The 23933-nt window shown below is 37.4% G+C and overlaps 1 protein-coding gene across 4 annotated transcripts in view; it reads left to right on the top strand.

Moving 5' to 3' along the window:
• The window catches only part of STIM2 (stromal interaction molecule 2), a 138458-nt gene that overhangs the window by 93300 nt on the left and 21225 nt on the right, over positions 1-23933 (top strand). For all 4 annotated transcript variants that reach the window (XM_087864240.1, XM_045799276.2, XM_045799275.2 and 1 more), the window contains exons 4-6: positions 16321-16432; positions 20550-20665; positions 23524-23701. In XM_087864240.1, the coding sequence (XP_087720366.1) occupies positions 16321-16432; positions 20550-20665; positions 23524-23701 (406 nt within the window). The remainder of the gene's footprint in view (positions 1-16320; positions 16433-20549; positions 20666-23523; positions 23702-23933) is intronic.

The raw sequence follows: 23933 nt of genomic DNA, 5'->3' as shown, positions 1-23933 counted from the left end.
AAAATGATCTAAGAGAGTGAGTAGATAAGTAGAGAAATGGTGGGCAACCCTCTATTTAAGGTATAGGTAAGAAAATGGAGGGAAATTGAATGGCAGTTACAAATGGCTAGTATCAAATGAAAGGTTTTCTTAAGAACTGGTAGATTTGACTATGCTTAAAGGAACAGGGAAGCACTCTACTGACATTTTGAAAAGTTGAACATTTAAAAAAGTTTTAATTCAGGAAATACTTTGTTCAAAAAGTACTTTGTATAAGGGTTGGTAATTGGGATTATGCCTTATTACATCATTTAATGTCAGCATTTATTTTCTTCATGAATATTTGTGTGGGTTTATGGATTGAAAAGCTATCGTTAGCTAATAAAAGATGAATTTAAACTAAGACAGTCTTGTTGACAGAATTGCTAGCTGGCGTTCACTCACAGGCATGTCACTAAACGTTTTCAAATCCGTCATAGAATTTATTTCCTATGAAGAATTTGAATGACAATTTAAAAACAATATCTTGAACTTTTGGGAAAGGGTTGGGGTGGGCTGGGAAAAGGGGAATTGGGAAGTTGAGTACTTAGAAAGTTGAGGCCCCAGGAAAGACCTTACGTTTTAAATTTGCTTATGCATTTTTTGGTTTCTGAATTATATGTTGTAAGAATATAGAATTCTAATGTCATTATTTTCCATGTTTTGACCAGTACCAAATATTTTGTGGCAGAATTTTAATGATAGTGCTACAGCTCTACTACTACACTGAATAATAATAGGTTTCTGTGTACTAGCTGCATACCCACTGATCCAGAGCCTGTGACCTTAGCAAAGGTAAGCATGCCCCAGATTGCAGTGTGAGATAGTAGAAGATTGATCTGCTTTGGTCTTTGTCTAAATTTTTCTCATCTGTTTTTAATGAGCATGCTTAGTTGCATGAATCTGACCATGACAGTAGACTGCATTCTCTTTTAGATGTGTAATTGGAAGCTTTTGGGTGTGTAATTGAAAAAAGGGGAGGCCAAGATTTAAGTTAGTGGATATGTTTTAGGGCTGTCTCCAGATTCTTTGAATGGTTTTCAGGAATGCCCAAAAAAGTAATCATTCTAGTTTCTAATGGAACCTGCACTATATTATGTAATGGAGGCTGAATTTATCATAGAACTAAACGCTTAATAAATTCCTGTGCATAACTGATTGTTCAACATGCTTTGTTGAGTGGCTTGAAATAATAGTATACTGTGTCTTCTTTTTTACTACAGAGCTTCATTTTCAAGTTTGAGCCGTTTATGTGTTTTAGTAAGTCTTACTTAAGCGGCAGGAGATAAAGAGAGACTCAGATTACCTCAAGTATTGGGAAATTTGTTGTAAGGATACTTTATCATCAATGATTTTATTAATCACAAGTGATAAAAATCACACACATCTCCGTTCATTAAGTTATCAAACATGTATTTAGTTCTTCTTGTGAGACGGCATTATTCTGGGTTTGGGGGATGGAGCATTGAGCAAATTAAATATCCTACCCTCAGGAAGCTAATACTCTTTTAGGGAGAAAGATAGTAAACGAGTTTGCATGTGTGCATGTAGGTATATACACTCATAAGACTGCTGGAACAGATAAGTGATGGGATAAAAGTAAAGCAGGGTAACACATAGTGACCAGGTAGGGCAGAGGCTTTTTAAGTAACGTCGTATAGGAAGAACTCCCCAGAGAAGTGATATTAGGTTATAGATGTGAGTGTTGAGAGTGAGCCAAAGGGAGGTCTAAGTGAAGTACATTCCACATTTAGGGATCAGCCAAGCTAAGACCGTGAGGCTGGTGTGACCTTATTGAGAGGCTTATGAGAAGGCTAGTATAGCTAGAAGGTCATAAGGAATGGGGAGAGTAATAGGAGACAGATAAGATCCGTTGAGATAGACAGGGGCCAGATCTTGCAGGACCTTGTAGGGCCTAATAAAGATTTTGGGATTTGTTGTAAGCGTAATGTAGTTTGGTATACGTCTAGCTTCATTTGGGAGTTTTGAGCAAAGTAGTGATGTGATTTCTCTTTTGAAAAGATTACTGTAGTAACTGTGTGGGTATTAGACTCTTGAAGAAAAGGGGCAGGAGTAGAAGTGGAAGGCCATGAGGCCTTGAAGCTGTTGTAGTGACCTGGTAAGAGGGAGGTAGCAGAGAGGTCTGACTGATAATGTCGTTTGAAGGAATAGCTGACAGGATTTGCCACTGGATTGGATTCAGGAAGTTGATGGGGGGTGAGGACAGGAATTAAGGATGGCTTCTAGGTGTTATGTACCTGTGGTATTAAAATTTCTTGGAGATGGAGGCAATTAGGAGAAAAGAAAGTCTGACCAGGCCCAGTTAGGGGACTAATAACGGGAAAAGAAAGTTGATAAACACTGAGACCATGATGCAGAGAGGTCAAGGACTGAGTGCCAGGAGGTCAAGAAGCAGGAGGAGGAGCCAGGAAAGAAGAGCAGTGGGATGCAATACGAGGGGAACTGGGGGAACATAGGGTCCTGGAAGCCTAGGGAGGAAATTTTTTTTTTTAAAGATTTTATTTATTTATATGACAGAGAGACAGCCAGAGAGGGAACACAAGCAGGGGGAATGGGAGAGGAAGAAGCAGGCTTCCAGCGGAGGAGCCTGATAATGGGGCTGGATCCCATAACACCAGGATCACGCCCTGAGCCGAAGGCAGACGCTTAACGACTGCACTACCCAGGCACCCTTAGGGAGGAAATGTTTTAAGAAATGGGGGCACAGTCCATGTCGGATGCTCTAGAAGTTCAAATGAGAAGGTGACAGAGATTGGATTGGCAAAGCGGTAGTTGGTGATCTTGACAAAAGCAGTTAGCTGCTTGGTGAAAGTGAAAGTCTGATTGGAGTGGGTGAAGGAGGAAGTGAAGAGAGTAAATACTGTTGACTTTCAAATTAGACTTTGAGAAGAGAAAGTAGCAGAAAAGCTTAAACGGGGGGGGGGGGGTGGGGGGGGGGTGGGTAGGGTTTGGCAGCATGTGTCTCATGATATAAAGTATAGCTACCCCTTTCAGAAATATCTGGTATGCTCTTGATATTTGCAGTCTAAAACTTGGACTATAAATGGATTTTCTTAGGGGCCTTTTTTGGTCTTATTCTGAATCTTAAGATAATTAAGTGTGTCATTTCCCAAATACAGATGCTTTATTAAATCCCATTTTGGTGTTTTAATGAAATGAGCCAGTGTAACTCTCAACACTGAGAGTTATATCAGTAATTTTTACTCCATCTCTCCCCTTTCTAGAATCTTACTGGCTATTACAGATTTTCCCTACTGCACAGCACTTCTTACTTTGACAAGGTGAAACCCTTGTCACTGTGTTTACTTAGGATCACTAGACATGTCTGTACCATATAAGAGGAAATATAGGTGTTTTTAAAAGCACCATTGGAGGAGAAGAAAAGTGAATTCGAGGTGGCAGAAACCAGGCACTGTCCGTTCTGAGTTACTTTGGAAATCTTGAGAAAGGGCTGCTCTCCAAATACCTGTAAATACAGGGAGTAGATGATTCTTGGTACATGACCTAAACACCCCCAAAAGGCAAATAGTATTCATCAACTTAAGAAATACATGAGAATATCAACTACTATTCACAACTGCTGTTTATTTATAAAGAGAAAGAATGTGAAAGGTTTTTGCAGTGTTGTGTCTTCATGATGTCCTGGAGTTCTTATTTAAGTTACTCATGAATTTTTGCCAAATGAGGCCTTCTCAATAGGGAAAAAGAACAAATGTAACATCAGACAACCAATGAATATAAAGTTCATTAAGGCATCCAGAGAATTAATTGTCTTGGAGGATATGCCTTTATGAAATTACAAAAAGAGCTTTATTAGATTATAAGTAGTTATGGGTAATACCTTCTTATCAATTCTAGGAAAAGCAATACTTCTTTGTGACTTAGGCTACTATAAGAAATGGTAGTTTTGTAGTTTACAGTGCTGTCTTCATTTTCCATATCTTTTTAAATTTAATTTTGTTTAAATTCAATTAATTAACATGGTGTATTATTAGTTTCAGAGGTAGAGTTCAGTGATGATTCATCAGTTGCATATAACACCCAGTGCTCATCCCAACAAGTGCCCCCCCTTTAAAGATTTTATTTACTTACTTGAGATAGAGTGGGAGAGAGAGAGCACAAGCAGGGTGGAGGGGCAGAGTGAGAAGCAGGCTCCCCGTTGAGCCGGGAGTCCGATGCCGGGCTCAGTCCTAGGACCGTGAGATCATGACCTGAGCTGAAGGCAGATGTCTAACCGACTGAGCCACCTAGGTCCCCCAACAAGTGCTCGTCTTAATGCTCATCACCTAGTTACCCCCTCGCCCCCACCCACTTCCCCTCCAGCAACCCTCAGTTTGTTTCCTATAGTTAAGAGTCTCTGTGTCTGTGGCTTGCCTGCCTTTCTGATTTCATCCTATTTTGTTTTTCCCTCCCTTCCCTTATGATCCTTGTTTTTTAATGAAATATTTGTGTGATATTTTCTCAAAAATGAATTTCATGTCATTGTGAATGTCTTTGCTTTTTCTGTATATTAATAGGAAGCAAGGAGCATTGTTCTCTGAAATTCAGTTCTTTATATAACACTTAGCTAGATTTGTGACCTTGGACAAGTACCTTAATCTGTGTGTTTCCTAACTTTCCCCATTTGTAAATGTAGCTAATCATAGAGTACTACCACCATAGAGGATTGTGTTGAGGATTAAATGAGTTAATGAATTATAGAGTTTAGAACAATACTTGATAGCTATTAAGGGCCTAGTGTTTGCAGTTATCATTGTTAGGGTTAAAAGATTACTATACTTTATTGAAGAAAAACACAAGCTACAAAGTGCTAGAGAAAATCGGCAATTATTAGAACTCTACCTACATAACTGATCAAGAATTAGAAAGATTCCTTTTTAAAATTGTAATGTCTTAACTGAAAACAGTTTCAAATTTTGTGAAAAGTTGCAGGACCAGAACAAATTCTCACATACACTTTGTCCAGAGGCCCTCATTCCAATTTTGCCATTTGTCCTAATAATGACCTTTATAGCCAAAGGATCCAAGTTATATCCAGTTGTCCTGTCTTCTTTAATTCGGAACAATTCCATAGTATTTCCTGGAATTTTTGTGTCTTAGGCTTGAAATTTACAAGAGTGACATTTCACAGATTGTATCTAAATTAGGATTTGTTTGAGGTTTTCATATGATTAGATCCAGGTAATGGATTTTGGGTCTTACTGTTAACAGAAATGATCCTTTTCATTAAATCTTTTTAAGTAGCAGATGGCATTAATTTATTCGGTTATTGATGGTATTATCTTTGATCACTTGATTAAGGTGGTGTCTGCTATATTTTTTAACTGTAAAGTTACTTTTTTGTAATTAGTAAATATTTTTTTGTGGAGAGAAACTTGGAGACTTTGTAAAAGCATTTTCCTCATATCACTTGCACCCACTAGTTTTAGCGTCTGTGGATATTTCTTGCCTGAATTAATTAACTCTGATGATTGCCAAGTGGTAATTTTTTTAGTTACATCATTCCTTCTATTTATTAGTTGCATTCTACTGTAAGGAAGAGATTTAAACAGTGTCTTATCAACGTCTTGTCCTGTGAAGATGGTAGGGGAGATGACAGCTGTATCTTGAAAGTGGAAATTAGAGAAATAGTGAATCTCAGAATCTTATGATCTGAAGATTGATCTTCTGCACATACTCATTTATATCCGTGTGGACTCTTGGATTTCTACTTTATTCAGTGGGTTATAGTTTGTTGCTCTCCTTATTTTGATGCTCAGATTATTCCGTATTTGGCTAGTGGAAAGCCTTTCAAGCTGGCTGACTTCTATATTCTTTTGTATGTATTTCTCCATCGTCTTTTGAGCTCCTCCTTACTTTCTGGCACAAAAAAGATGTTCCAGGCTCATTTTATTTCTCAGCCCTAGCCCTGGAAACAACCATTTCTTTAAGGACTCCTGGTTACAACTAGTTGAGATTGTATTTAGAAACTGTGATTTGTGCACTAGGTATGCTCATTGCTACTGAGGTGTTCACTTCTCAGTGAACAGGTAAGAAACACACACTTTATATTTATTTCTCTCTATATATTAAAAAGTCTTGAGTATCACTGATATCTGATACCAGTTCATACTGCTACCAGTATAACACTACTGGGTTAATTCTAGCTTAAACCCTTTCCCTACTTGTACCTGCTTTTACTCATTATGAAAAACTTGTTATCTTCAGTATATTTTCTTATTTGCCAGTCCCCCTGTACATAGCCACTCTCTTGGCTCTGTTGGGCTGCTACCTTACCCAGGAGCCTGCCATGTATAGACCTCTGCCCTCACAGAGCTGCCACCCCACCGTGTCCCTGTTATGTAGACTCTGATCACCACTGGCCTATCTTCCCATCCTCTTATAGAATTTAGCCACTGCCAGGCAATTGAAAGATTTCGAAATGAATTTGAGAATTAGAAGAAACTTTGGAGATGAGTCTGAGCGCTCTCCAGTGACACTCTGTCAGTGAGTCTGTATTTTTATTACTGAAGCACATTATTCACATTTTTCCTTCTTCTTATAACTCTATTGACAAGGGTCCTTGCGAATGGGGAAGTTATTTAGTATTTTAAAGTTTTAACCATTGTATCAGTACTCACAAAACGAGAACTTTTCTTAAAAGTCGTTTTGTCAGTAGTAACTAGTTAAACCACAACTGTATGTAGTAAATGAAACCTATAGTTGGAAAATGTTATCTACCAAGTAAATGCAGCTAATAGTATTTGTGAACTGTTAGATTTCTAACTGCCAAATGTACTAGAAAAAGGCTTATGTAGTTGCAGATCAGATAGAAACTGCTTGAGTCTTGAAAATGCTTCTGTCACTGAAGTTGGTGAATTTTTCTATCTAGAAGAAACTAGGATTAATAAGTTTCGAATGTAGTATCTTTTCCTACCTGGAGGTTGTGTGACAAGCTGTGAAAACTCAATTTTTAGCTGGCCTTTAGTTTAATACCCTTTAGAAAGAAAGTATTTATTAACTCAGCTTTTGTGTTAATTTTTTGTTGAACTCCCTCTTAAAATCAGTACATTTTCTTACTTCGAGCTTTCCGATAGTCTTGGTGATAATTTCTTGACTCTGATGTTTTGCATTTATTTTTATCCAGTGCCCAGCCGTAATTACTGTGAACTCGGTAAATATTTGCTGAATAAAAGAATCCCAAGTTGCATGTAGAGAAAATCTTTTGAAGAAACTTTCAAGTTCCAAGAGAAAAAAAATTGATCATTTTTAATAATTTTAATAGCAGAAAATTAAAGCAAATGTTTGTAAAGCTGTCATTTAAAAGTAGAATTTCTGTTGTTGTTAAACATATTCTTTGAAAAGCAATATCCGCTCCATTTTATGAAACTTAGTCATACTTCTGAAAATGTTTGTTGCTGTATCTAGAAACGCCACTAAAAGGAGCGAATGAAGGTGACATTTTCCTGGCAGCCTTGGTTGATGGAATCACTTTGTCATCTATTCACTCATCCAACAAGCATTAATTGAGTTCCTAAGACATATCTGCCATTCCACATTTATTTAGTGCTGGCTGTGTTTTTGACATTGTACAAAATGTTGGGAATATAAAAGTGAATAAGAAGTATTGTCTGCTCTTAAAGAACTTACCTTCATTTGATGTGAAATGCTCCTTTTATTCTCAGTTCAGCGTTTAAAAACAAATAAATAAAAGAAGAAGGAGAAGGGCAGCTGAGGGCTGAGTGTAACATGAAAGAATGCAAAACCAGAGATACAGCCACTCTGTCCCTAAGGTGATACCTCTAATGACACAATAATGAGGTATTTAGGAAAACTCGATTAAACATTTAGTTTTTTTATGGCCCTTCAGTCCACTGGTTTGTTGACTCCAAGTGCATTCCTTGCATTTCCTTAATTACAAAAAATTTCTGATACATTCTTATTTTATTGTGATAATAATTTACAGTTTGTAAAGTAGTTTCACCATTGCTTAGAGTCCTTTCCACATGCATTTTTATTAATCTTCAGAAGAGTCCCATAATTTTAGGACTCAGTGTTTCTCCAGTTTTATTTTTAAGATATGTCTTTGTTATTCCTCATCATCTTTGTGACATTAGGGGTTGATACTACACCCTGTGTAATTACAATAAGATTGCAGTTTGCAAGAGAAAAAGTAATAAAGTCTTCCCTTAGCGTCCATTGTACCACTCTTGGGAAGCGAATACCCTGGTAATTTTTATGTTCTGAACGTTCAGGCGTTTGCCAACATTTATGAAGTGTGCCTAAAAGTTACATGTAATTCTTGCATGGTGAAAGGTAAGGAACTCATGAGACAAAGTGTGTGTATTTATTCCTCTTTGGTACAACTACTAATATCTGGACTTCCCAAGTTCGGGTGTGGCTTTTAGGTGTCCAAATATAGCATGTTGTAGGAATTTAGTCCATGCTACAGAGACATGCCCCGCCGAGCACCGTGCAAATGAGGAGCTCACATTCTGGCACTGTTCTAAAGATAAGCCCGTCTGGACCTTGCAGAGCAGCTGATCATCTAGCCCCACTCAGAAGTCACACCACAGAGTCTCTAAACCAGCTGAGTTAAGACGAAATGTGGAAGTCTTTACACTTTTTCAACTTTTGTATTCTAAAAAGTAATTTTTAAATGTTTCTAGGCATTTAATTGAAGTTGCTTTTCATCAAAGCCCTGCTGTATTGTACCTTAGATTAACTTCATTTTCCTGTGACAAGTTACGTCTGTCTGTAAAGAGGCCTTCTGAGGCTTTAGTTACTTGAAATTTCATAGGGAAATTGAATTTAGAGAAGTGGTCAATACTGCTGTGCACCTATATTTTAGAATATAGTACTTCATATAAGTATGCCACTAATTTAGATTTTTTTTTTTAAAAGATTTTATTTATTTATTTGACAGAGAGAGAGCCAGCCAGCGAGAGAGGGAACACAAGCAGGGGGAGTGGGAGAGGAAGAAGCAGGCTCCTAGCGGAGGAGCCTGATGCGGGGCTCAATCCCAGAATGCCGGGATCACGCCCTGAGCCGAAGGCAGACGCTTAACAACTGAGCCACCCAGGCACCCCTAATTCAGATTTTTTTTAAACCACAAATAGTTTTTAGCTTCTTTGTCAGAGAAGGTGCAAAATGTAGAACTTCTTTCAATAACCATTTTATATGGCCAACTTTAAATGTAGTTGCTTTCTTAAATAACGTTTATTCTTTCTCCTCCTTGACCTTTTTACCAAACCTTTTGGTACTTGGAAAGATGTTTTCATGCTTTAATAGAAGGTAGTGAGTGTGTATTGAACTGTACTGTATTTAACTCTACAGTACTATATTATGGTATTAGAAGTTGATTTTTCTAAAATACATTAGTTTGCCAAAAGAAACTGTTATTCCGTTGGCTTTCTTAACATTAAGAACATTACAAGTGTATGTGTGTGTGTGTATGTGTGTGGGTTTTGTGTTGTTTTTTTTTTTAAGTGTGTGTGTGTGTTTTGTTTTTAGAGTAGGAGAGAGGCGGGGGGGGAGAGGGAGAGAGAATCTCAGGCAGGCTCCACTCCCAGCATGGAGCCTGATGGGGCCTCCACTTCATGAACCTGAGATCATGACCTGAGCCAAAATCACAAGTCAGATGCTCAACCCAACTGAGCCACCCAGGTGCCCCAACAAGTGTGTGTGTGTTTGTTTATTAGAGAGAGAGAGAGAGAGCGCACACACACAGAGGGAGAGGGAGAAGCAGATTCCCCGCTGAGCAGGGAGCCCAAGACCCTGGGATCATGACCTGATACAAAGGCAGATGCTTAACCAGCTGAGCCACTAAGGGCGACCCTCAACAAGTTTTTTTTACCATAAATTTAGTAGGATATAGCAGTTTTTAAAAAATAGTAGGAGAGCTATTAAGACATGGCATAAAGAATAAATATAATGCGTATATTATATCCAAGTTCTGACATGGCTGATGGTGACTTTGGCTGTATTTTGAAATGTTTTCATCATGCAGAGGAGGGGGAGGAGGGAGGAGTGTAATGGTTAGAATTTGGGGCTTTGAAGTCAACAGACATAGTTTTGAATCCTATCTTCATTACTTGTGTGAATTTAGGCAAGTTACTCACACTCTCTGAGCCTCAACTTCCTGATCTGTGGACCAGGATTATAATATTACTTGTAAAACCTACTTCATACGGTTTTGAAAGAATTTCATGAAATAATTCATGTAAAGCCTTTAGCCTAGTTACTGGAAATTGCCATGTGCTCACATAATGTTAGCTACTGCTATTATAAACATATTCTGTGTGCACACTAATGCCTTATAATTAGAAATCAGTTTTTTATCATAGTATTTAGGTGATTTTACAAATCATCTTTGAAGGTTTTTAGGACAGCATGTACTTACATTAAATATAACAGATGAAAACTTATATGGTGGTACTTCACTAAGCTGTTTTGTATTTTTAGGCCTGTAACTTAATACAAGTATATGGCTAAGTACACTGGGTGCATTGGTTTTATAAGATTGCCTTTTATAGATGAAAGGAGCAAGTAAATATGTATATCTTAATCTTCTGACATGTATCTTTCACACTGGTTTGTGTATATCATATTTGCTTAAGGCAGGGGTGGACAGGAAGCACACAAATTCTCATCTCATCCTACTGTCAAACACATAGCTGTCAAGTAGCACCTTCTAACTTCCAGGATGTTGTAGGTCTCTGTAATTCGGATTTGCGGTCAAGGATTCTCCAGTGCTGCTTTGAAATGTGATCTCATGAAAACAGTATTTTTTGTCTTTTATACAACTATAGGTATGGTATAACCAGTAGACCCAATTAAAAACAACAAAACATCTTTAGGGAAGAAAAACATCAGTTATACTTACAGCTAATATTTAAATGGCAACTTTATCTTGGGCTCCATAGTTCCTGCCTTATAGAAGATTACAGTATAGTAAGGACAGAAGATGTAGTTAGGAAATAAGGCAGCACGTATAATGTGCTATTTGGTAGAAATACTAAGTATTACAGAAATGGAGGGGGGAGATCACTTTCAGTTGCAGTGTTTCTTCTACTTATAACCAGTTTGTACATGAGGACGCACCTATGCATGATTCATGTTGTTTCTTTTAGAAGGCTGTTTCAGCTGGGTGGCCACAGGAACGCTAGCTTCTCTCTCAGTTGCTGGCTATTTCTAGCCCTTCCTATCTTGTCATTCTCCCCATTACTACAAATCCTCCTGCTGTCTAAAAGCTTTTCTCCCCTTAGGTCCAGTTATCATTTTTCCTCTTTTTCAAGTGCTGATCCAAAATAATTACATGGTGGTGGGACTGACACTTCCAAGGAGGAAGGGGAAGAGAGGGAAGCTGTTTTGGTGTGGAATCAGGAACTTCATTCCCTATGACAGAAATAGCCCTGTTGAGAGCAGCAAGGGGGAGGGATAATGAAAAGGAGAATCCTTATCTTGCCTCTGTTCCTGTGAAAATCCTTAAACGTGTGCCCCCACACATCCTACATCTCCACACCCACTCATCTCCTGAAGATTTGGTTCTACTCACCATCCCATCCCTGCTCTTTCCTGTTCCCCACCACCTCCTTTGTGCCAGAGCCCTGCCCCAGCTCTGAGTCCCCTGGCTCTTAGAAATCTTGTCATTTAGGCTTTTCTAAGTCCCAGGAGTCACCCCATGTTGAAGAACTGGCATAGCTCTATTGAGCTATTGTGTTACTACTTCCAGGCCCTTGGTAGGCCACAATGTGTCCTTGATTCTGTAGTGGAATCCCAAGTCCATTAATGCAATTACCTATAGCAGATTGCTCGTATATAAACAACTCTTGTATTACTGTTAGTACTATGTGTCTAGAAGGTTAGTTTCTAAGAGAAAATGTGTTTTAAGTTTTAAACAGTGAGTTGTTCTAAATCAGGAGGCATGGAGAAGTTTAATGAGAATGTAAGTGAAAGAGTCTAATAAAATGTAAAATCCTGTATCAAAGGAATGTGGCTTTTTGGTGTTAACAGCCACTGTTGTTAGGTGAAAAAAACCCACAAATTCCTGCCTTCTAGGAACTCCTCACCCAGAGAGGAAGATAGGTATGGGCAACTACATGAGAGTATGTGACCCATCCTGTGGCATATAGATGTACATGTGATCGGGGGCACAGAGGAAAATGGATGGATAGGGGAAACTTTGTGGACGAGGGACTTCCTGATCTAAGTCTTAAAGGCCAAGGAAGAAACATGCCCGGCAGAGAAGGAAGAAGAAGAGAAAGCCATTCCAGGTTGAAGGAGTGGCGTGGGGGAATGTGGTACATTCAGAAAGCTGCGGATATGGCTGGAGGTATGACCGGAGCATAAACTGTCTACTTGTATTGCTTAATTTGATTATTGGGACCACTTACCTAACTAAAAAGGTAATTTATTGCACAGTGGTTCACAAGTCTAGAAATAAACTTGGTCTGAAACCTGGTGTATCATTTGCTAATCTGTTATGTCTAATTAAGAACTTCATCTTCGTAGACTTTTAAGTTCAGTGGTGATAATCAAGGTACCTACTTCAATGGGTTGTTGTGATGAGTATTTGAAATAATGTTTGCAAATCTCTTGGTGTTCAATACACACGTAATAAACATTAGCAGCAGTTTTTGTTTCTGTCCTGAAAGTTTTCAGAGTTACTTCTCCTTCATCAGTATTTTATAATCTACTTTCTAGGCTAGCAGTGTAGCAATATTTTAAACACCAACTTTTGTTTGTTATATGGAATCAGACTTTGAATGAATTTTTAAAGATGGTCTAGATCAGTTTTATCTTTCTCTGTGTTAAGAAACTGAGTCACAGTTAATCACCTGGCTGTCGTGTCCTAGTGAATCCATGGCACAGCTGGGACAAGAATCAGGTCTCTTTCTATGCCAGAGTTCTTTCTGTTGGCCTTGGAATAAATGTCAAAAATCACTCAGACACAATTTCCAGCAGGAAGAATATAAGTTAGCAGTACAGAAATTTGCATTCCTATAGCTTTGCAGATGGGAAATCTAGGTTTTGAAGAAATACAATATCCTTCTCTGGCTGCCCTCTGGTGGAAGTGCTGTTTAGCAATAGTACATGTGAAAGAGCCACGAGAGGCAGGTGATGAGGAACCAGGTAATTCTTAAATGAGTGATTCCATTGCCATCAAGGATTTCTTATATGGACAGGTTCCTATTTCTGTTTATTTGGGTCTCCTCACTAAAGTGTGAAAATAGCTTTTCACAGTACCTGCCAATTAAACATGTTCTATTTCATTTATTCAAGAGGATCCAACAGATAATTTGTTGAGCATCTTTTGTGTACCATATATTAGGAATAGAGGCAAGAAGCATGTGCATTGGTGAAGTAAACAGATGTTGAAATAATAATCATACAATAAATCATATGAATAATTATAATGAGTTAAATGCTATGCCTAAGAAGTACAGAGTGATTTGTGACTGTTAGCAATATTTGGGAAGCCTCCCTTGAGGAATTAAAGTTAACTGAGATAGGGGAATCTCAGTAAAGTAAATAGACAAAGATGAGTCAGAACAATGGAGAAAAGAATCTCATACTGAGGAAATAGCATGTGCAAAGGCCCTGAGGAAGGACACAGTATGATCTTTCCTAAGAATTGAAAGATAACTAGTATATTTGGAGCAGAGAAAGCTAATATAAAATACACGTTCTGCTCATGAGAAGTGAAGGTATTTACTAGGCATCACCAAAGAAACAAAAAGGCACAGGAAGAAGTGAACCTCCTCCCGAAGTAAGCTGTGTGCTCTTTGTTAGAATTTTGTTGTTTTAAAGATTCATTGTAAAGAAAATTACTTTAGAACCATTGTAATGTTCTGTTTACAGAGTAGAGGAATATTAGGACTTGGGCGCTTTAAATATGTATTTTTTCATTTGATTTTTCTTCCTTTCTATCCTGGCTCATTGGGAGTTGAGGGAATATTTTGATGTGCTGGAGTGTTGAGATCAGGGACTTTTGTTGTTGATCAGTTGAACAGCCATAGAAATGCCAGAGAGAATCTTATCCTGTTTTCTTGGCTGAGATTTTTATGTGGGTGTGTGAGGTGCAGCTGCACTGTTGGTTTCTTGGCAATCAAGACAAGCAATTCTCAGTGCAGTTCATGCTGAATGGGAAGAAACTTAAGAGAAAAAAAGGCTACTTTGAATATATTAAATTCAGTGGAAAGCACCGAGGGCCTGAACCTTTGGCTGGTATTCTAAGTTACTTGGCTAAATGGATACAGCAGCCTCGGGCACATGTCCAAGCTTATGGCAGAAACACATGAAGGAGAGAAGATTTTTAAAATAGAGCTTTGTCTCAATAGAAAATTATCAATTACCATGTATAATTTTTAAATGAATTTTTGCTAATTTTTCATTTGTGATTTAAGCTTTTTTCTCTAGTGATTTAAGGTTTTTCTCTAACGAGCACTTAACGAAAAAGGCAGATTGTGAAAAATTAGCTTTGCTTGCTAAAGCGAACTCTTAATTTTCTGTAGTTTATCAAAAAGATATTTCTCAGATTTATATATACACAGATGGATTCCCAGGTCTGCTTTTATTGCTCACTTGTTTTCTTCACTCTTCTTTGACCTTTCTGTGGCCTATAAGCACTTTGTGCTCCCAAACCCTCAAATTAAATACAGACAATATGGAGCTCTTAATTTTAAGGACACTTGCAGCCTTCCCTTTGGTTAATCTCAACATTGTCCTTCATACTCTTGCAGCAGGAATGTCTGAGTCGCTCCCAGTCTTAATGGTTTATATTTCTACTGCTATCTAATACTAGTTTTCTCGCAGTAGCATAGTCAGATCCTACAGTCAGTTGGTCTGGGTTCCTATCCAGTCCTGCTACTATCTTGGTCCCCTAACTTCATGTTAGTGCTTCATGAGGTGTGTTTGTTCGTTTGTTTATTTTTAAATAAGGCTTAAAGGAAAAAATGATTATAACGAGTTTAATTCAAAATAAGAGAAGAGATGGTATAACTGGTCATTTTCTTCATGATTTAGGGCCAGTCTCCCAGAATCCACTGTCCTGGGTGATCTCATTCAGTCTAAAGACTATTTGAATACTGATGACTCTCAATTTTTATATCTTTGTTTCTAATCTCACTCTTCCTGAAGTTACTGTATATCTACACTTAAATATCTAATACATACTTCAAATATAACATGTCTAAAAACAACTTTTGATCTCTGTCACCCACTCCTACTTCCCTCCCCAGTCTGTTCTTCCCCAGTCTTTCCTATCACAGTTAATGGTACCACCCTCTGTTCTTCTTTCTTCTTTCTTCTTTCTTAACACTTTCCTGTAGCTACCAACCTTCATCCATTTCATGAGCACATCTAACAGGATTATCCCCGGAATATACCCTAAATTTGACCACTTGTCACCATATCCTTTGCTAACACCATAGTCCAAGGCAATAACCTTGCGTTTGGACAGCTATGTAAAGGAATGGCCTTATTGCTCTTTGTTTTCCTTCTTGTCTCTTACAATCTGTTCTCTACATTGGGGGGTAAACATGGATTTTAAAACATTGATTATTTACTCCTCCCCCCTCCCCCCCAACACATCTAATCATTCCAGTCGTAAGGCCTTTACACTAGCTTTTCCTTCTGTTTGGGATATTTTTCTCCCAGATCATCACAGCGTTGGCTTCTTGCAAGTTTTGGTTCTCAGTTCAGGTAATAGCTCCTCAGAGGCTATCCTGACATCTTTCCTTTCTTACTTAATAGCTCGCTGTCTGAAATTTCCCTCACTTTTCTTCCTTGTCTTGTAAATTGCTCCTCCCCTCTCCCATGAGGGCAAGGACTTTATGCATCTTGTTTACTACCATATTCCCAGTGCTCCGGATGGAACCTGATACTCAGAAGGTTTATAGTATTATATGGATGGATGACAAAATACAAGAATGATTAGATACAAGTCTTAGTAAGTGTTTCTACAGCCAGAGAAATGATGAATTATTTCATCCTGAATTTACATAGATGCTTATTTTAGAAATAACCCTGTCAATTTTTCTTTTTCTTTCATGTTTTCTCTGTCATAGATTATAAGTTAAGTGTAGGAGGTATGTCTCCATTGTTTTCAGCTTCTCATAGAATGCCACATATCATTTTATACTTCATTGTCAATTGAATTAAAAATTCAGTTAACATCCTCTGAAATTATAGTCATTTTATACATGTGCAAATGTATACACATATAAATATATATGTAAATGATATAAGTTTTGAAAGCAGATGTGTTTAAAATAGGTCTTCCCCTTTTATCTCTTGCAGTTCATAATTGGACCCTTGAGGACACACTTCAGTGGTTGATAGAATTTGTTGAACTGCCCCAATATGAGAAGAATTTTAGAGATAATAATGTCAAAGGAACAACGCTTCCCAGGTGAGTCTTTATTATCTAAATGTATTTTTTTTTCACTCAAGGAGAATTACATGCGAGATGTTATTTTCAGTGCCAAATTTATAAATTACCTCTGTGGCTAAGGGCTCAAAGGAAATATAAATATATCAATTCTTTAATTTTTTTTAAGGTGTGAATTTGCAAGTTCTAATCAATTTTTCTTGTCTAAATAATCAAGCTCTTTTTAAAATTTATTCCCAAGGAAAGTAATTTTGGGAATTAGAAGATAGGCCAACTACATCTTTTTTAGTAACATCGAAGGGCCAACCTCTGACCATGTGGTAAATATGACGAAAACATATTCATTGAATATGAATCGACTTTTATGAAAAACCTATTTGAATGGGTTAATGTACAGATCCTTCTTAATTGTATTCTTTTAATAACAACAATAACCACTCAGTATTGGTGGCCGTAAGTTAAACCTCAAAAAAAAAATGAGGTTTAATAAACAAAATGTAAATAATAACAGCCATTTTAAAATGTATATTACATAGAGGTACTCTACATTATCTCATTTAAGCTTCATGGTTAAAGTTAAGCATGTATTATCCCCATTTTACAGATAAAAAAATCATAGAGAAGTTAAATATTTTGCCCATTTCAACATTTGAACTCAGATAGATCTTACACCAAAGTCTAAGATGCCAGTTTATCCCTTAGATATCTGGAATTATTTGTTAATAGTTTTCTAAATTTTATTTCCTAAATCTCCATTAGTTAACTTAATTTTTTAAGATTTTTTTTAAAAGATTTTATTTATTTGAGAGAGAGAGAGAGAAGGAGCACGGGGAGGGGCAGACAGAGAGGGAGAAGCGGACTCCCCACTGAGCAGGGTGCCCTACATGGGGCTCGGGGCTTCATCCCAGGAACCCGGGATCATGACCTGAACCGAAGGCAGATGCTTAACCCACTGAGCCACCCAGGCGCCCCATTAATTTTTAAAGATTTAAATGTTAAAATTTGCACTGGTTCTACCAAAACCTGGCTCTTAAAAGATTATTTTCCATTCTTCTCTCAAATGTTTCTTGTATCAAAAAAGACTAATCCCTTATTATTGTCATACTGTTATATGTGATGAAGTGTGCAGTTGTATTTCTAATCAATTTGCTTACATACTGTATTTAAATAAGTGGCTGTTGTTGCTTTGGACTTTGGATTTTGGATCTAGTTGAAAATTTTCATATCTCCTGTAAATATTTTCTGAACATTGACATCAGTATTTCTGAATTTACTGTGTACATGACTATAATGATGAAATTATGGGAATAGGAGTCAGCTCAACAGTGTGTATTGAGTATCTTTTATGTTGTTCATGGTGTAACTAGATGCTGGAAAGAAGACAAAAGTAAGATACAGTTTTTGCTTTTATTTTTATTTATTTATTTATTTTTGAGAGAAAAAGGAGGGTGTGTGGGGAAAGGGGCAGAGAGAGACTCTTAAGCAGGCTCCACACTTAGCACAGAGCCCGATGCAGGGTTCGATATCACAACCCTGAGATTATGACTTGAGCCAAAATCAAGAGTTCAATGCTTTAACCGACTGAGCCATGCAGGCGCCCCCAATTTTTGCTTTTAAATAAGACAAGTTTCTTAGTTAAAACAGGATAGTAGAGCATTAAAATGGGTTTTTATTTTGAGTTCTATGTTATCCTGGTTATGAGGAACTCATAGTATTTTTCTTATGTTGTCTTTTTGGAAGTTTCTTTGTACAACGACAACAGGAAACAAAATAGGTTGGTGTTTGGGCAATGAATGTTATAGCCATTTTCTTTTCTTTTCTTTTCTTTTCTTTTCTTTTCTTTTCTTTTCTTTTCTTTTCTTTTTTTTAAAGATTTTGTTTATTTATTCGACAGAAATAGAGACAGCCAGCGAGAGAGGGAACACAAGCAGGGGGAGTGGGAGAGGAAGAAGCAGGCTCATAGCAGAGGAGCCTGATGTGGGGCTCGATCCCATAACACCGGGATCACGCCCTGAGCCGAAGGCAGACGCTTAACCGCTGTGCCACCCAGGGGCCCCTAGCCACTTTTTTCTTTTTGTTAAGTAGAGGTTATCAGCAATAAGTCAAATTCTAGGAGAATTGTTGAAATAACATCACACTTAATCAAGATCAATGTTTTTAAATAGTGAACATGTTACTAGGAAAGACAAGTTATAAATACAGAAGTTCAGCTTCCAGGTAAGCCCATTGGAGCCTTTTGGAGTGGAGGAGAAAGGAAAACTGGAATGCCCTTCATCAAGACCCTTTTATATGGTAATGGCACTTAGATGAGTCCACTTAAAGGACCAGTCTCAATTAACTTAAACAACGATGTGAGTTACAGAACTTTTTGTAGGGTAACTGTAGATAAACAAGAGCAATTTATAAGAAGGTATAAGAAAATGTGTTACACATTACAGATGTACACGTGCCTACAACAATTCATTATGTTTCCTTTCTGTGACATTAAAATATTGTCACATCTGCAGTAAGTAGCCAAAATTATGTTAGTTTTATGTTAGTTATCATGGTTATCATAAGCTTTTTACTGATTTTCTATACTCTGAAATTCTTATTACCAGAGCTTATACTAAGGCTCTCTTCGCCTGACACATGCCTCCTCATTCCTTTCAGACCTGTGTGAACTTCCCTGACATCCTCACCCACTCAGGTAGAATCACTTCCACCTCTGGGTTCATACCGAACTTTGTATAAAACTGTTATTTGGTATCCTTTTTACTACATCTCATTGTCTTTCTTAAATTTAGTCTGTTGATATTGTTGCTATTAATTCATTCATGCATCCATCCATGCATTCATTCATGTATTATACAAACATTTATCAAGCATCTACTTTTGCCAAGCATAATGCTAGGTGTGGGGAAACCGAGACAAGACAGCTTTGGCTTCAAGCAGTTTGTTAACTATCGTATTAAAGGTATAACAGGAGCATACACAGAAGGGACCTGCTGAGAAGAAGGAAGGCATTTTGTAAAGGGAATATTAGAGTTCTTTACTCTGTAAAGTTTTATAGAAGCCTATAGCAGTTATAGGAGGCTTTGTAACTTCTCCATCCTTAGAGGTTTTGATACCTTCCAAAATAAAACGTAGTGGTTCAGAGTACAGTCGTTGGAATCACATACATTTGGATGTGAATCCCTGCCCTACCTCTTACTAATTATGCAGCCTTGGGCAAGTTACTTAATCTCTCCCTACCTTAGTTTCCTCATTTATAAAATGGGAATTTTATATATATGTTAGAGGTTTTCTTGAATTTTGACTAAGCTCTTGATACAGGACCCGGCATATAGTACATGCTTGTTTTTATTGTCATTGGTATTAACAATTTTATTATTATTATTAGACTTGGTGTTACAAGATCTTTATTGGCATCATATTTGGTTGTTAAGAAATCTTAGTTGGTGACTGGGCTACCTGGGCTACTTAGATTTGAAGTTCAAAACAAAGTGATTTTATTTCCTTATTTCACCTGTGCCTCTTGGCCCCTTACGTGGTTTCTTTCTTCATTGCTGGTGAAATGGTTCAGTACTTTTTATTACATAAATCCCTCCCTTTTCTTCCCCAGCTGTGAGGACTTCTTACTCTCATTTATGACTTCAGTGGACTTTGTTTAATTTTTAAACAGTTTATGTATTAGAATGTAAAGGTATAGGTTTTTTAGATACTTTTAAAGAAAAGTGATACAATCTAAATTGAGAGCTATACTCTGAAGTCTGCTATTGATGTTAAGTAAATCACTTGTAATTTTCTTGTTCTCTGTGAAATGATAGTAAAATGCCGGAGGTAATTAATTGTTGTAAAATACTTCTGCAGTTGATAAATTTCTATGCCCTAGTGAACTATAGCATAAGGGAACCTTAGAAACAAAGGAACCTTAGAAAACAAAAACATCAACATAACAAATGAATAATTGACGTACAGCTGAGTTTGCACTGGAAAGGTTTTGATACATGTTAATAAAGTATTACATCACATGGATGAGCTCCTCCAGCAGTCATCACTAAAATGCAAAGTATTACATGTTAACGTATTTAAGTTTACATACTAGAAATATTTTTATTTAATATGTACGTATTTTTTTTTTTTTTTAAATAAACAGGATAGCAGTGCATGAACCTTCATTTATGAGCTCCCAGTTGAAAATCAGCGATCGGAGTCACAGGCAAAAACTTCAGCTCAAGGCACTGGATGTGGTTTTGTTTGGACCTCTGACACGTTAGTATTCTCTTTCAGAGTCTGATGCAAAGGAATAATCAGATCATATATTTGTTATTTAAAGAAGAAAAAAGTAAGAAAGATAAAAACACTAAGAAAACCATTTATTAGCTATAAAGGAAATGTCATATATCTTAAAAAGATTAATAGGGTGAGATTTTCTGTCATTGAAATGTGGAGTGTGAAATTTCCAAGCAGGTTACTGATGTAAAAAGTTGTAAAAAAAACTGTGTTGATAATTTAGAATTAAATTTCTAGGTTTAGAAATTTAGATCTTTGTAACAGTTTTAATGTTGATATTATTATAGTTGGATATTCACTGAAGGATTCCTTTAAAAAATGATACAGTGTAGCCATATCCTTGGCACAGAGTAATACATCCTAACTTGATTTCATTTATCACCAAGAAAAGGATTTTCTAGATACAGATCAAAAGCAGAGATCCACTTGCAATTTTACATGGTAATAGACTGTCCTGGCTAAAGCCCAAGGTGGAGAATGTTATTTGATTATGATGAAGAAAAACATTTAAGAAATTATTATGTCATAATTGTAAGGAAAATAAGCCTTGTATTTCTTTACTTTTGACAGGAATACTTTTTTCAGAAAGGAAGTTTAATATATTTAATTTCAAATTCTAAAAAGCTTTGGGGGAAGTGTTTGAAGAGTACACATTTTAGAGGAATTATGTTCTATTTTTCAGAAGCCAAAAAGGAATAACAAAATCAATACAAGAAAGATGGCTTCCACAGATGATAAGTAGGAAATTAATGTTTATTTTACCTCAATTTTTGGAGCTAGGAGACTTACAGGTTTCTGCGATATGGTTTTGGGGGTGGCCTGCTGAAAAAGGGTTCCTGGAGCTGTTGGATGGATTCCATGACTGTACTGGTGGTTTTTTTTTGGCTCAGGCTGAGAGCAGCTGGTGAAACAGCTGGAACTCCACTTTGTGAGAGGTGGTGGAAATGCACTGTTGTTGGAAATTACAAACCCTAGGAAGCAGAACCCTCCTGAAATGCCGGGCATTCCACACAGATGACACCCTGAGTTTCCTACTGAATCTCTTGGGGGTTGTCCTCCGTGAGATTCTAATTTTTTTCATGGGGATGATTGGTGAAAATAGGAATTAAGCTCTAAAACTTGCCTCTCTATACAACTTGGTCAGGGATATTTATATTTTATTAATCTGGGAACAAATCACCCTCTCAGCCAAAACGGTATTATATTATTTGAAAAGAAACCAAACTAGTCTCAAAGAATGTTGAAAACAAATGTTTTAATAAACAAACAGTGAAGTTAATGGTGCATTACCTTTTTAATGTGTTTGTCTTAGAATTATTATTTGAGTGCATGAGCCCTGCAGTTGGAACACGGGAATTAAATTTATAACAAACTAACATTGTAAAATGAACAGAGATATATTTTAAAGGAGTTTTCACTGAAATCTGTTTCAGTTTGTGGTCATTAGTATAGAGTTTGGGACTTATCCGTCTAGTTATTGTCATTTCTGGTGATTCTGTTTTGGCCTGAACAGGACTCATATTTAAACGAGAACTCAAGCTGAGCTTCTCAGTCTGATGCAGAAAAAAGATAGATCCTTTCGAGACTTTAGCCTTCTGCAGTGCCCCTGTCTCACTGCAGGTGTGCGCTCTGGAGATACGCAGCCCCGGGGGTCTCTGGCCTGGAGCGTGCTGTCCATCACACTGTGCAAGCGTACACGAACCCGAGGAAGCGCAGGAACTTGTCGCGTCTAGAGAGCTCCTTATTTCATCACTCATGCGACCTGTCTTCCTGCTGGAGGCCTGGGCAGTTAGGTCGTTTTCCACTGTGAACTATAGCTCTTTGGAGCAACAAATACGTTATATCCTATTAGTTATCTTTGTGTACCCTTCCAGAGAGCCCTCTGAAAATTAGTGTGTCTTAAGAGTCAGGGATAAATTAGGAAATTATTTGACTAGTGATTTCCGTGTTTTGTATCACTGAAGACAGTAGGCCCCTGGCTCCTTACTCCTTACCTTGGAAACAGTGCTGGAAATTACGTAGGGGCAAAGAAGGTGATCTGTTCTTTACTTCTAGTAATCCAGATCTCTCTGGCAAATAGGCACCTAAAGCATGACTTGTTATGACCATTTAACTTCTGCTTTCTCAACCTCTGCACTTCACGTTTGGGGCTGGATAATTCCTGGATAATTCTCTGTTATTGGCAGAGCGTGGCCGGAAGGTTACTGTCTTGTGCGTGATTAGATATTTAGCAGCACCCCTAGCCTGTTCCCACGGGACACCGGTAACACCGTCCCCATCCGCTGTACACCCTCCCAACTGTGACCAGCAAAACTTGTTACTGTCCACTGTCGGGGGGATGTCACCCTCAGTTGAGAATCGTTGACTAATTTAGTTACATGACTCCTTGCTTGGAGAAGATGCTCTTCTGGTGAACGAGTAGGCTTCCAGTGTATGTATCAAAGCATGACAGCTCCCTAACTCCACTGAAAGAAAGCAGTTGGGATGATGGTGGTAGTACTCTTTATGCCTCCTTTCACCCCGCAGAGGACATGATTGGAGGTGTTGTTGCTTTTTTCACGGCTTCCCAGGACTTTTGTTATTATCTCCTGCACCAGCAGGGGCGGGCACATGCATGTGGGTTTATCTGTGCCCTCTGGTAGTTCTAGCGTATCAGAGTGTTATAATAAGCACTTTGATTATTTGAAGAAATAATTTTTAAAAGGCTAGAGCTTGCTTATGGGAGGGACATTTTCACATTTGTTTGTTTTTAGATGCATACTACTTTAAAAAATGCTTCTATGTTTTAAGATTCTGTTATTAAAGATGAATTTTATCATCTGTAATTTTCTTCATAGGCCCGCCTCATAACTGGATGAAGGATTTTATTCTCACAGTTTCTATAGTAATTGGTGTTGGAGGGTGCTGGTTTGCTTACACACAGAATAAGACATCAAAAGAACATGTTGCAAAAATGATGAAAGACTTAGAGAGTCTACAAACTGCAGAGCAAAGCCTAATGGACTTACAAGAGAGGTGAGTAAGTTTTAAAAAGCTACGAGTCTTATTTATGTAGGCAAATACAGTTTGTGAAAATGTAATATGGGCATGGGCTTACACACTTATATTTAGTTTGTTACATCAGTAATGTCTGTACACTTCATTTCGTGTTTTTAGAAAAGTTGTCCTAATTACAGATTTATATTAAAGAAATGCACTAGGGAATAAATGAACAGATCAGTGGAAATAAATATAGGTGGAATAATAT

This window comes from Ursus americanus, chromosome 8 (genome assembly GCF_024610735.1).
Source record: "Ursus americanus isolate L20-20 chromosome 8, mUrsAme1.1.p, whole genome shotgun sequence".
In the NCBI taxonomy this organism is placed as follows: Eukaryota; Metazoa; Chordata; class Mammalia; order Carnivora; family Ursidae; genus Ursus; species Ursus americanus.
The sequence above is the reverse complement of the archived record's forward strand: the minus strand, read 5'-3'. Positions and strand labels throughout refer to the sequence as shown.